Genomic DNA, 14690 nt, shown 5'->3' on the forward strand with positions numbered 1-14690 from the left:
AGGAATATGCGCCGCGGGGGATTATTGGCTCTCGACGTGGGGGGGAGAGGATCTGTCGCCCCGAGGTGTGTTGCACTGTCCTGCGCTCTGCCAGCTGGTGCACATGCATAAAGCTGTCTGTGTGTACAGATATACTACTGTTACTGTTACTGTATACATACACATTAGTGGTGCAAGGATTAGCTCCAGTGCCATCTGCATTGCAACCATGCATATGCATAAAATGACCAATCCACCAACCACGATTTATGACACCCTCACTTACGATCGTACACTCGTACTACAGGAAACGATATGGTGACATATAAAAACTGGAGTGGGCTGATTTCACATAAACAAACATTTATTTAAAGCAAAAAAAAAGAAAAAGAAAAATGGCAGCAGGTGTTTCCACACTATCCTGAACAAAGGTTGACATTTCCATTCAATATACAACTCTGAATGTCACCGCTACTTCCTGAACACAAACCATCTAAAATCTTTCGACAGTGTTTGACAAAAATTGAAAAACTTGATTTTAGAATTTAGACAATGTGATACATATTTTTTCTTGTATCATATATTATTATTTCATATACCATATAGGTGATGTATTCTACGTGTGTGTGTTTACGCTTGAGTGTACACACGCGTGTTATGAGCCAATCAGCTCCTCCGAGGCTTTCTGCAGCCGTCGGTGACATTTTTGCATAATTTATCAACTTGCTGACATTTTACCTCAGAGAGACAGGATCATAAAAAAGAAAAAAGAGGGAAAAGAGAACGAGGCAGAGGAGGGAGATGATGGAGGAGGAAGAGGGAGGAATTAACTCTCACCAAACAGTTATCGAATAAGTCAAACAGCTGCTGCTGATCTGTATCTAAATGGTACGACTACAAACTTAAACTTAACAGGATGGAAAGGAAAGATGGATGAAAACTTACTCCTCTGACTGACGGTGCACAGCTGTGAGGCTTCTCCACTAATCAACGCAACGGCCAGGTTAATTTTAAAATCCACAACAACAAGAGCATGTGTTTTTTCATTTCTTATCTAGAGAGTGTGTCTGGGATTTCATTAACAAGTCTATGTTTAAAACATTTTTTTATTCCCTTTCTGCTTTTTGGGAGGATTTTTAGCTGAAATGAGGCTCCTCTCTTTTCATGAACGTGGGAGAATTGTTAACGCTACAGTGAGCCGTCGGCGGGAAGTGTCTCCAACCAATTTGTGATGTAAGACGTGAGGGAGGTTCGCTTAAAATGATTCTTGTTGGATTTTCTTTCGAAGTCAAAATTGAGCTTCAGTCATTTATTTTCTACCCATGCATACATACACGATCACCTGTTTGTTAGCTCTCGTCTCTGCACACCGCGACACAAACGCGCTCGGTAACCCGTAATCTTTTGTTTGTGACTAACACACACGTCGTAACATTGTATGTGATTGATTTTTCGTCGGCTTCGTTGTAAACAAATGCACATGGCCGAGAGGAGTGCAAGCGGAAAAGCGACCAGACTTCCCTTTAAAGAGGAACTACGGAAGTCCGGTCGCTTCTCCGCTGTTTTGCTAACCCTCATCTCGGCCATGTGCATTTGTTTATAACGAAGCCGGACGAGAAATCAATCTATAGAGCGGTACATAACGTTACATATCATACACAATGTTACGATGTGTATATTTCTGTAGTCTTATCTGTCTTACAAAGTTGTTTTTCAGCCAAGAGACGCAATAAGTGACACACATGTGGAAGGCGGAGAGCCTCCACTCTCCCTGTAACAAGTTAAAGCAGAAGTAAGCGATCCGGTCGTTTTGGCTAATGCTGCGTTCCAGGCAGGCTTTTGAAACCGTAAATTACAGCTTCAAGTCACAACTTACGACTTTGTAGCGTTCCAGGCAACCCACTCATGTTTTTCCGACCTGTTTTACCTGTGAAAGTCACTATAACGGCCACTCGTAACTTCCGACCCGTGAACTCGTACCAGATCGAACTGGTACGACTTCACAGGTCGGAAAAACACGAGTTACGAGTTTCCTTGAACGCACCATAACAGTCCTCGTCCCTACGTCACCACATTCACGGCGTCCCTTGGCTGCACACACAGCCCTTTATGCCGTTCTCTCTCCTCATTGGATAAAAATTGTAGGATACGAGAAAAGTTTTCTCCTCGGCTCAGAGCAGAGCAGAGGGACTGACAGACCCGTGTTTCAGACCAAACACTCTATGTAAGTGATTGCTGTCGGAAGATATAACTATTTAAGACTTATATTAACACAAATATATCACTTACTTCTGCTTTAAGCCATTTATTAAACCCTTACAATTACTCCAAAGGCTGTTTAATGAAGGTAAAAATGTAGCATAGTTAAGCTACAACTCCTGCATAGTTCCTATTTAACATTCATGGTATACAAACTGCAAGCCAAAACCCACACAGCAGTGTTAGGCTTTGGGGCTGCACAAACCATGTTTAAAAGCCAGCTGAAGGTCTGTTTGTGATTTGAGTGTGTGTGTGTGTGTGTGTGTGTGTGGTGTTCAGGTCCAGGTGATGAGGAGGATTTTTTTTTTTTTTTTTTTACCCACAGGCCAGGAATTCTGCACCTTCATAAATCTGTCATGGTGGATGCATTTTGTGTGTAGTGTTCAGAGACGCCCACGGACACAAAGCACACTTTGTGCTGCGAAAACTCTCACAGCGGCACAGACGGCACGGAGGCAGGAAATTAAATGTATGAGGCCTCGCATTCAATTACACTTAGCTGCCTTTTAAAAACAAGGATATTACACCATACAGTGGCTGATTGGTTACCCCCAACCTCCCCTCCTCCCCCGAGGCCGTACCCCACACCCAGCCTCCCTCCTTCCATATAACCCGTCAGACTTCTGTGTGTGTGTGTGTGTGTGTAAGTGTCTTCTGTTTCAAAGTATATTTAGTAACACTCTTGACTCGCATCTCGAGTTTCAGGCAGTATTTACGCAAAGCTTCCAAAAAGGAGCTATTAATAATTTAACCAGAGATGTGTTATGTAATTCAAAAAGTGGTTTAAGTGCAGTCCTCGTCTTACCTGTGCCGGTGCCAGTGGGGTCCCCTCCTTGAATCTGGAAACAAACAACAGAAGGTTAGGTTAGGTTTCTGGGACATTGGCAGCTTACAATATAATAAAACAGTTGTTCCTTTCTTTGACTTGTAACGTTTCTGCAAAGTGGTCAAACATTTCCCTCTTGTCAAACAGCCAACATGGGGTCATGTTCCCTCTAATCAACGTCAGAGCTCTGCAGGACCCCGGCCTCTATTGTTCACAGTTACTGCTCAACTTTCCTATTATTGTTGCTATAGAAGTTTTACGGCTGTAGGGTTTTTTGATGAGTCTGGTTCCTGTTCTGTTTGTACGGAGCCTTCCTGCTCACATCAGAGGCAGCCAGGCAGGTGATTATTTTTGAAAATATTTTCCATTGTTTGTTTTTAAGTTGTTTGGGCTCCATTGTAGTTGTTATTCTAGTTGAAGCTCCATTTTTTAAAACTCTTTTCCTGTGTTTTTATTTTAAAGGTCCAGTGTGTAAAATAGGGGGGGAAACTGTGACATCTAGCGTTCAGATTCTAGGTTGCAGCGCTCATTTGCTCGCTCGCTTGCACTCACTCCTCCCGTCGGCAAAGTGACGGTGGCCTCAGAGGACAAAAAAAAAACGTATTTACCACGACTGGGACGACTGGGAGTATTTCAGGAACATGGAGCGATGAGGTGAAGATCTAAACCATTTTACGATAAGATGGCGACACTCTCTAAAGTAAGACCCTTGTTATACTGTATGTTTATATAAAAGAATAATTATAAGGCTACGAAACCCAAACAAATTTCATTTTATAGCGATTATACACTTATACAAATATATTCAAGGGTAGTATATTCAGATATTGCCAATAAACCTTGCAAATTATTACACACTGAACCTTTAAGTGTTGAGCCATAAGAAGGTGGATTCATGGTTTTAAGAACCAAATGACATCTCGGTGTAGTTTCACATCTTCTCTCTCAGCTTCTCTCCGGAGCTCAAGTAACAACAGGTTGGTGTCAGCCAATCGGAAGAGAGAAGGAAGGAGGCTCTGAGTCTCTGTCTTCTGATTGGCTGTCTATTTAATGAGTGATCCAATAAATAAAAAAACGGAGTAAAAACACTCAGAGAAACCATATCCTGCAAGTGTTGGATGGTGGGCGGGGCTTTGGGTGACTGCTTTGTTGTGACATCACAAAGTGACAAGAAGTCCTGACGGCTGGTTTTAAGGCTCAGTTTCTGAATACAGGCTGTGTGCATTTCTCTGTGGACTGAGACTTTGATACTTTCACAGTGTTAATAAAGAACCTAGAGCTGCAATACATATTAATCAACAGATAAATGAATATGGGACCTTTAAGTTTACTTTTAAAACTGTGTAAAACAGATAGCCAAAAGTATATATTTCAAAGTCTTCTAAAGCAAACTGTAGCTGGTAAAACTGGGTATGAGGATCTAAAAAAAGTAACTGCAAAAGGTCAAAAATATGTAAACATAAAATTAAACCACCAGCCCTTCAAACTATATTCATAATGAGGACAGTTGACCTTTGCAACGTCCTGATAAACTGCATTAAAGGGGAAAGCGAAGGCCACATTTATTGTCCCCATTAACACTCTGCTTTTAAAGTGTTTGTTGTTATGAAAATATTCACTTCAAGGCCGCCCCTCGTCTCCTTCAGAGCCGCGGAGGATAAGTCGAAGGCCTAAGAGGCGCAGTAATTATGGATAAACAATTCACAGCTTGCTGCTGCGTATGAAAACCAGGGGACAGAATGAAAATAGGTACGAGTCCTCTTGAGACCAGATGTCCACTCAGAGCCACTTTAATTACGGGGAGCGGAAGCTGTGAAATCCACAGACGAGCTTCTGATCAGAGACCCGCGGTTTCAAAATGCTCAGTCTGGGTTGAGAAGCTTCGGCTAGAAAGAGAGAGAGAGAGAGTTTGGGCAAAGACCTCTTCAGAATAATGTTTTCCTTTCCTCTGTGCGTCCCTCGGTTCATGTCACATGGGAATTATGTTATGTTGCCATTGGACGCAATGACGTGCCCCATTTGTTCCTCTGCTGCCATTTGCACCGGTTTGAAAGTGCATGATGTTGGTGATCCCTGCCTTCCTGCTGCGTCGGCAAAATGGCAGCCATTGAAGGTGAGAAGTGTCGTTTTTGAAGGCAGCATCTGGGTTCGTACAGACTCTGCATGACGCCATACTTGCAGCCAAAATAGCGAATCAAATTAAGACGTAATGTACGGGGTTTTCCAAAATGATTTGTCTGCCATTGATTAAATTCCTTTATGTGATCAGACAGTGAAGTGTGGCGACAAAGAGACTGACGAGGGACTGACGACTCAGCTGTCATATGTTTCCCCGTCTGTGTAGCAATAAAACACTCACATGCACTAATTCAATAATGTTTTGGTTTAAAGCTCTTCAGACAGTAGTTATGTTTTCATCAAACTATTTTAAAGCACATTGTGAATTAGCTCTTCAAAAAACCTGAGTGAAAACGCCAAAAATGCGCATCACACTTTTTTTGCGCAAGGAAGGAGGACGTGGAAAATTAGCTGTTTCAATACAGATAAATGTGCTTTAGTGCTATGAAAATGGATAAGCGAACAGGTTACGCATGCATACAAGGACATGGACAACAGAAACGGCTGTTACTATAACTCTTCCAAGACCACAAATCTGGAATATTATTTCTTCAAAAACTCTCCATTATCTTCTCTCTTTTGCCACCAGCTTCCCCGTTTGTTTACCTTTTTATCGTCACACTTATGACGTTATTGCACGTGCTGTAATTTTATCCTGTGGATTGACAGCTGACTTGAGAATTAGTGCATAACTGTATTGGATGGAAACGCGTACAAATGTGAACGTTTACTTTTGCCGCATAAAAATTCGCTCAGGATTTGCGATAGATATCGGATGGAAATATGACTAGTGAGTGACTTCAGCTACAAATGAGAATGTAGCTGGAGTATAAACCCACCTAAATGTAGTTTATCCTGCTTTTTAGTATGAAATGTATTCACTCAGATGTTGATGAAAAAAAAAACCTCAGTCAGGAGAATCTGAGTCAGTTTTGATCTGAAAATGTTAGGAGTTATATTCTGCTGTCTTGACAACAACATGCATGTTTGTTGTGAGCATTCAACCTGTGACATTTCCAGTAATGGTGGTGTCTCTTTTAAGACGGTCCGACCGATTCGCAGAATTACAAAGATTAGATGTTTTTTTTTTACTCTGCGAGGAGCCTTAAAACACTTTTATTACTTCTTTCATATTGCAGCTCTCGGTTTTACTGTTTAACCCAATGTCACCTGTCTAAACTGGGAGCTCACACAACATTTTGTCAAAGTATTGCGCTCACCATGAAGTTCCTGATGGACCTGTGGAAGACGGTGCCGTCGTAGTATCCTTTCTTACACAGGCGGGTGAAATTCTCTCCGGCTTTGGGAACCTGGGAGGAAAGAAAAGAACAGGAAGACGAGACGAGTTTATAAAAGAGACAGACAACCACTTTAAAAACGTGGAGATTATCTTTCTCTCGGTAATTAGTGTAATCGTCCACCAACAGTTCCTCTGTTGGGCTCTCAACAGCCAATTATATCAGCTCATTATTTAAAATCAGTGGTGCCTTCTATTAATTAATAAACAGCACTGAAACCACAACTTTAATACACACCGATCAGGCTTAACACTATGACTAGGGATGGGAATCAACAGAGGCTCTGTGATACAATATTATCACTATACCTGTGCATCGATAAGATATTCAAAATGTTGCAAAAGGCTTTTTTCCAATTGCAAATGATGTCTCCAAATGAAAACTTTGTTGACATCTGTTTTTTCTTATATTATAAAATAAACTTCATGCAAAATATTGTGATACTATCCTATATCTATTTTTTGCCCTCACCCCTAATTACAACCACCTTTTGCTGCACCTGTGTATTCTGACACCTTTCTATCATGAACTTCTTCAGCAGTTTGAGCAACAGTAGCTGGTCTGGTCATTTTTCCTGCTTCTAACACGTCAACGCTGAGGACAACATGTTGACCAGCTGCCTAATCTTTCCCACCAACACCAACAGGTGCCGTGATGAAGTGTTATTCAGTGTTATTCATTTCACCTGTCAGTGCTCATAAAGTTCGGCCTGATCGGTGTACGGGGCGCTGCTGGAATCACTGCTTAATAATTATAATAAATAATAATTATGCATTGGATTTATAGAGCGCATTTCATAAATACCCAAAGCGCTTTACACAAACCGTTATTCATTCATACACGTTCAAACCGGCGGTGGAGGTAATCTATGTCTGCAGCCACAGCTTCCCTGGGGCAGACTGACAGAAAGGTGGCTGCCGTTGGGCGCCAGACTCCGACCACATACCAAACATATTTCATATGCATTCACCCGAGGAAAGGTGAGTGCGGTGTCTTGCCCAAGGACACTACGACGACAGAAACTGGCATGGAGCCGGATTTGAACCGCCAACCCTCTGGTTATTGGCCGACCCGCTCTCGCCACCATCGTTTAATCTTGTGCCATCAATGGCCTGATTGGACTGGAGGAGACCTTTAGATAAACCCAATAAATCATCTTTACCACACTGAAACGTGTTGCTGCTGCTTTATATTTATATACAGGCCTCAACAAATGGACACTTTCATTCTTTGTGCTAATAATAATAATAATAATATGCCTTACAACTACCAACACTGAGTACATACTTTTATTCTATTCTTGTAAATAACTATATTCCTGAAATATTTTGGTACATAACTATATGTTTGCCTTACATATTCTTCTACCTTTTTTACCTTGTATGTTACAAGTGCTACTGTAACAACCAAATTTCCCATGTGTGGGATTAATAAACAGTCTTATGTCTTAAAGGGATAGTTCAACATTTTGGCAAATTGGCCCATTGCCATCATTATCTCATAGCGTGGTGAATGTGCAGGTCACAACTTGTCCACCAGAACGTTTTGGAGTTGTTGGATTGCGTATTTCATGAGTTTGATGAGGGAAACCAAGAAATCCCATGAGCTTCCGTAGCGTAGCTCTGAGCAGCTCACGGCTCTGCTCCGCTGTTCTAAAAAACAGCTTGCACCAACAATTAAAGGTAACGAACCTACTGCTATGACTATAGGGATTATGGCAATGGGCCAGTTTGCCAAAATGTTGAACTATCCCTTTAATATATCACATTGCTTTCTGTTCAGTTCTTATTCTGAGCTCTTGAGACTTGTAACACACTCACACCTGTAGCACCTGGCACATTATTCATAATAAAAAAACAAAAAACAAAACTCCCCAATCATTGTTGAATAAAATCCTCAATCAGATCTCTCCTCGGCGGCGGCGGGCCCCTCGGCGCCGAGGAGAGATGGAGGCACCTTGATAAATTTACCATGATTGTTTTTTTTTTTTCCACCGCTGCTTTCAAACACACCACAGAGAGATAAATTGCTGGGTAAACAAGGCCACTTGATGGCTGGAGGTGTTAATATCACACACATCTCTTCACGCCCGATTAAACCTGCGGGTTTATTCCTCTCTCGTAATTTACAGTAGACGACAAAAAATTAAAAACAGCTGCACGCGCCCGGTGATGAAGAGCCTCGTTAAAGGACATCAATTATAACCCGCCAGCTACAGTAAACGCTCATTTGTAGTTCACCTTCACTAATTCTTGACCTTGCCATTTGACTTCCATCTTATTTGCATACGGTTGCCGACCTGCAGATACAGCAGGTCGGTCACGTTTTGAAAACTTCCAGGCGGACGTGACTGATGGTTGCACGAGGAGGAGGATTTGCATTCGACTGTACACAAAAGATGAGAGTCACGCAACTCTGTGTGACCTGTTGGGAAAGTGTTTGTTATGCACATAAGTCTGAGATGAAGTGGAGTTCAGCTGCAGCCTGAGGCGCTCTCATGTATCTCTATAGCTGCGAGCCAGGCTCAGCTCGAGTGCTGCAGAAAAAAACAAAAAACACACAGACATCTGGGTTTTTCCTGGCTCATAAAAACCATTAGGCATCTTGTAAATCATTATAAAAAACCAACTCAAGGCAGATAATTTTGACTAACGCTCTGAAATGACACGTTTTTTTAAAATTATTATTATTATAATAATCCCTCTCTCTGTAGCCGGAGGCGGAGCTTCGACGCTGACACTGGTCTGGTCCACTGTTATTAACATCAACAGCCGTGAGGAACGCTCCCGTGTGTGTTTGTTTTGGAGGATGTTATGAGTGTCTACACTTGTGTGAGAAACTCCACTTTTTCCCCCCTTTGGCAACAATGGCCGGTGGTTTCCAAGAATCAACAGATGCTTTCGTGAAACAAAAAACAAAAAACTCAACTATTTCTATTCATGGGCCGTTCGCAGTGCGACGGGTTCTTCTCAGCTCCACTGGGCTCGTTTTTTCCTTACGTCTTCGTTTTAGTGTCAGGGTTCAACGCTCTGACTCTTCTCCATCCATTATACTTCCCAGATTTGTAGAATATGATGATTAATGTTAATTAATTAATTGTTAAATAAATGTTAGTAAAATATAAGTGGGATTTATAAGGGGATTTATTAGTCATCACAAAATGTTAGCTAATAAAGTTCTATCTACTTGATTATATAACTCATATGAAGGTATATTCTGGTCAGAAAATGATGTTATTTTTAAAAGTTATTGCTACAGTGAGATAGATTTGTACCACTAAATCTTATAATGTCCATGACATGAATTCCTTCATGTAAAATGGGACAATGCTGGGTCATGTGACCAAAGACATTGGTCAAGATAAGGTCATGAATTAGTGAAGATGAACTACATTCAGGTTTGCCTCCAGAATACCGCCTATCACCACATCTATGAAGTCAAAATGTCTACAATGAATTTGAAGCCTATATGTTGCTTTAATTTACATCTTTAATATGTTGACATACACATAACAATAATTGTTTGATATATTTATATGTTTTTCTCGCAAATTTTAAACAGATGTTTCTCTTCATGCTCTGGAAAAGTGGTTTCATACATTTGAACTGACCGGCTTTGTGATTAACATGTACTTATATGGCAATATTAGGCATATATACTTGACAATTCACATCTATATTGGTGATACAAGCCAGTATATTAAATATGTTCCACTTTCCAAGAGGTTTTTATATATAATTATTTCATGTTTTATTTATTAGTGCATGTATCTCATGTTAATTTGCATATGGAGGCTTTGAATTTAAACATCTGATCTGATGTCTGACAACAAACTATAACTACAGATAGCTAGTACCTGCCTGAATGAAATGCACAACAGGTCGAGACGCAGCAGATGCAGTCGAGTCTTTTCTTGTTGCATTTTTTTTTTGCCACATCACACTTTGATCTTAATCCTTTTGAGACTTTCACGTCAGAGATCTTTATCTGAAACACTGAGCCTTCCTCTTACTGCTGCTGCTGCCGCCCTGTAATGACTGTTAATTTAGCGTGTCTGCATGCAAGCTTTTGTGTGTGTGTGCCTGTGTGTTTCTATGTTTGTCTGTGTTTGTGTGTGTTTGAGCCTGGGAATGTTTAAAATGCAATCCAATTTAGGAACATGCCTAGGTGCCTAAAAATGTCGGTAATCAGTGATGTCAGTGTGGAAACAATGTTTGCTGATGCAAAAAGAAAGAAAAAAAGTCCCAGTTCACATTACTTGCTGCTTACAGGCTCCTCTGTTTTACAAGGTTTTCCCAGCACAGACCAGGGACTTAAACTAAAAATAATTCCACTGATGTGAAAACATAAAAATGTATTTTTAACGGAAACATTTTTAATGTGCCTCCTCTTATAATTACTGTTGCACCCATTTAATGTTTCATTCTTCTCACCTAAATCCACCATTAGAGCATCTGAACAATAACATTTCTATTCTCATTTATCCGTTGCTTTAATTTCTAACTAAACACAAAGCCAAAGAGGTAATTAAAATATTTGGATTTGCCTGTTTCTAAATATAAATCTTAGTCATAACACCGTCATACAGTTTTTACTTTTTTTTTTTTATCCCACTGAGGTGAAGCCCGTTTACTCTGCGCTCTCGACTATAATAAAGCCGGACCTTCCTCCACATTATGTGTGACTAAGGTACAGGCTGTGTCATCTGATCTCCAACATCTGCCCCCTCACATCTCCTCTGCCAAGTCGGGGACAACGAGGGCAGAGAGGCGGGCGGGCGGGCGGGCGGCCTGAGACATCCACAGCCGGGGTGACGAGCAAATGGGCACTTTATATGATGGGAGGAGGAAGAGGAGGAGGAGGAGGAGGAGGAGGAGGAGGAGGAGGAGGAGGAGGAGGAGGAGGGAGGCTCTGGGTTTGTGTGACTGAGAGTGTATGTGACAGTGAAGCGGCGCTCATTAATTCATAAACAGCAGGCCACGAATAGAGCTGCAATCCTGTGTGAAAACCACTGGGGAGGAAGGTGGGGAGGAGGAGGAGGAGGAGGAGGAGGAGGAGGAGGAGGAGGATGTGGGGCACAGAGGGCAGGTTGTCTAACCGCTGCCACTTCCCCTCCTTATTATTCTGATTCGACGGCTCGCGGGCCAATGAAAGCCAAGCACACCGAGCGCCCGGTTACCAGGGCAGAAATGCGTTCCTGGAACTCACGCTGTGTCTCTGGAGCGCCACGTCTAACCTTAAAAACACAACGAAGGCACACACACACACACTCACAAGCACACACACACACACAAGCACATACACAAGAAACACACTTTTTTTGTTGTTTTTTGGAGATGTAAACTTGGCAACGCGAGGGACAGACTCTGCAGATCTTTTTTGTGTTGTTTTGTTTTGGAAGATTCAACCACCTGCTCGGGCGAAGCCTCCAAACATGACGACCGACGTTATCTAACGGAGAAGCTCGGACCAGCAAATTATTCACTCAGCCAAGTCTGAATCACAGCCTCTGGCCTCATTTATAGTTTCTATATTTGTATTAGAGTTACTAATCTCTTGGTGTTTACTTTTTGTGTTTTGTTTTGTTTTTTCGATAATCAGCTCCTCTGTGCTTTCTTCTTCTTCTTACATTTTCCCTGTGTTTTATTCCAACAGAGGATGAATCTGTCATGTTAAACCATATATACTAGAGTGACCAAACATCCTTTTTTACCCGGACATGTCCACTTTTTACATCCTGTCCGTGGCGTCCGGGTAGGTTTTATAAATTCATGAAAATGTCCGGTTTTCAATGTTTTTCATGGGACCATTAAACCTACTTGACTGGCATTTTGCACAGAATACTCTTGGTATTTTGTTGCGTCTCTGACGTAATTCCCGAGAGGCTGCCTCAGTGCCTCTGTATGTGCGGCTCTGCGACGCGCTCATACAGAGGGAGAAGACGTCGGAGCAGCGTTGCCTCTGCTCACAAAATGCCGAAGCGCAAGTGTAGCTTTACCAGTCTGGAAGGTTTTTAGCCATCTATGGTTTTTAATCTGAAATGATATCAAATTCAGCCAAAAGTGCAGCCTGGGGTTGATTTACACTTACTATTCAAAGTGATACAGGCCTAGTACTAAATGTCATATTGGCCTAAAAGTAACAAAATAAACCAATAGACAATGCATTTGCTGTTTCTTTTTGGTTTTAAACAAACTGCAACACCAATGTGAAACAACAACTTTAAAGTACAACCACAACAATTAAGGGTTTTTGTAAATACACAGGATTTCTCAAGGGATCGACAGAAATTACACTGAAAGTTTACTGCTCTTGGGGGCCATGGCGCCCTTGGGCTGGCTCTGTGTCTGTGATCTAGCCTACCTGTTACCCCCCCGGTTGACTGTCCTCTTTTTTGGAAATGAAAATATGGTCACCCTCATATACAGGACTGTCTCTGAAAATTAGAATATTGTGATAAAGTCCTTTATTTTCTGTAATGCAACTAAAAACATGAAAATGTCATACATTCTGGATTCATTACACATCAACTGAAATATTGCAAGCCTTTTATTATTTTAATATTGCTGACTATGGCATACAGCTTAAGAAAACTCAAAAATCCTATCTAAAAAAATTAGAATATTTCCTCAGACCAAGTAAAAAAAAAAGATTTATAACAGCAAAACAAAATCAAACATTTGAAAATGTCAATTAATGCACTCAGTACTTGGTTGGGAATCCTTTTGCACGGATTACTGCATCAATGCGGCGTGGCATGGAGGCCATCAGCCTGTGACATTGCTGAGGTGTTATGGATGCCCAGGATGCTTCAATAGCGGCCTTTAGCTCATTTGCATTATTGGGTCTGGTGTCTTTCAGCTTCTTCTTCACAATACCCCACATATTCTCTATAGGGTTCAGGTCAGGGGAGTTGGCAGGCCAATCGAGGACAGTAATGCCATGGTCAGTACACCCCAATGGTTTGGGGAGCCATGTCAGCTGCTGGTGTTGGTCCGCTGTGTTTCATCAAGTCCAGAGTCAATGCAGCTGTGTACCACGAGATTTTAGAGCACTACATGCTTCCATCTGTTGAAAAGCTCTATGGAGATGATGATTTCATTTTCCAGCATGATCTGGCACCTGCCCACAGTGCCAAAACCACCAGTAACTGGTGTACTGACCATGGCATTACTGTCCTCGATTGGCCTGCCAACTCCCCTGACCTGAACCCTATAGAGAATATGTGGGGTATTGTGAAGAAGAAGCTGAAAGACACCAGACCCAATAATGCAAATGAGCTAAAGGCCGCTATTGAAGCATCCTGGGCATCCATAACACCTCAGCAATGTCACAGGCTGATGGCCTCCATGCCACGCCGCATTGATGCAGTAATCCGTACAAAAGGATTCCCAACCAAGTACTGAGTGCATTAATTGACATTTTCAAATGTTTGATTTTGTTTTGCTGTTATAAATCTTTTTTTTTACTTGGTCTGAGGAAATATTCTAATTTTTTTAGATAGGATTTTTGAGTTTTCTTAAGCTGTATGCCATAATCAGCAATATTAAAATAATAAAAGGCTTGCAATATTTCAGTTGATGTGTAATGAATCCAGAATGTATGACATTTTCATGTTTTTAGTTGCATTACAGAAAATAAAGGACTTTATCACAATATTCTAATTTTCTGAGACAGTCCTGTATACACTCAATATGTGATATGCACATCAACTGTATGGTGACCGTAATGTGTGTAACTGAAGCTCACATTATCATATCAACAGTCACAAACTATTTTATTTTTGTTGCAATTCAGGGATGTGTGGAGATATGTTTCCGATTTCACATGGAGAAGTTTCGGTGTTGGGTATTTTGTGTATGAATGTATGATGTGTATCTGTCAACACAAGAAACCAATAAAGAGTAAAATACAAAAAAAAAAAAAACCCAAAACTAAACAAAACAAAAACCGTCTTGACATAGCCTCTCTTTTGACTGACTTTTGATTTTCCTGAGTGACGCGCAGCCTCCTACCATCGTCTGGTTTATTCGTCACCGGTAAATGAAGAAATTAAATTAGCTCAAGAGAAGGTCAAATTCAAGATAAAGCGCTCCGGTGGAAAAAAAACGAAATAAAAAAACTGGTCTCTTATAACTACAATCGTGTCGCATTCAGCTGAGGGAAGTTACATCACAGCTTGCTTTTAGGTTTGTGTACTTTTAAAGGAA

General features: G+C 41.2%; 1 protein-coding gene across 1 annotated transcript in view; it reads right to left on the bottom strand.

Moving 5' to 3' along the window:
- ppil2 (peptidylprolyl isomerase (cyclophilin)-like 2) overlaps positions 1 to 14690 on the bottom strand; it is a 45074-nt gene that overhangs the window by 13263 nt on the left and 17121 nt on the right. The window contains exons 13-14 of the mRNA XM_083979518.1: positions 6403 to 6492; positions 3044 to 3077 (exon numbers count right to left, since the gene is read on the bottom strand). Of these exons, the coding sequence (XP_083835644.1) occupies positions 3044 to 3077; positions 6403 to 6492 (124 nt within the window). The remainder of the gene's footprint in view (positions 1 to 3043; positions 3078 to 6402; positions 6493 to 14690) is intronic.

The sequence above is a fragment of the Trachurus trachurus genome (genome assembly GCF_905171665.1).
Source record: "Trachurus trachurus genome assembly, chromosome: 9".
In the NCBI taxonomy this organism is placed as follows: domain Eukaryota; kingdom Metazoa; phylum Chordata; class Actinopteri; order Carangiformes; family Carangidae; genus Trachurus; species Trachurus trachurus.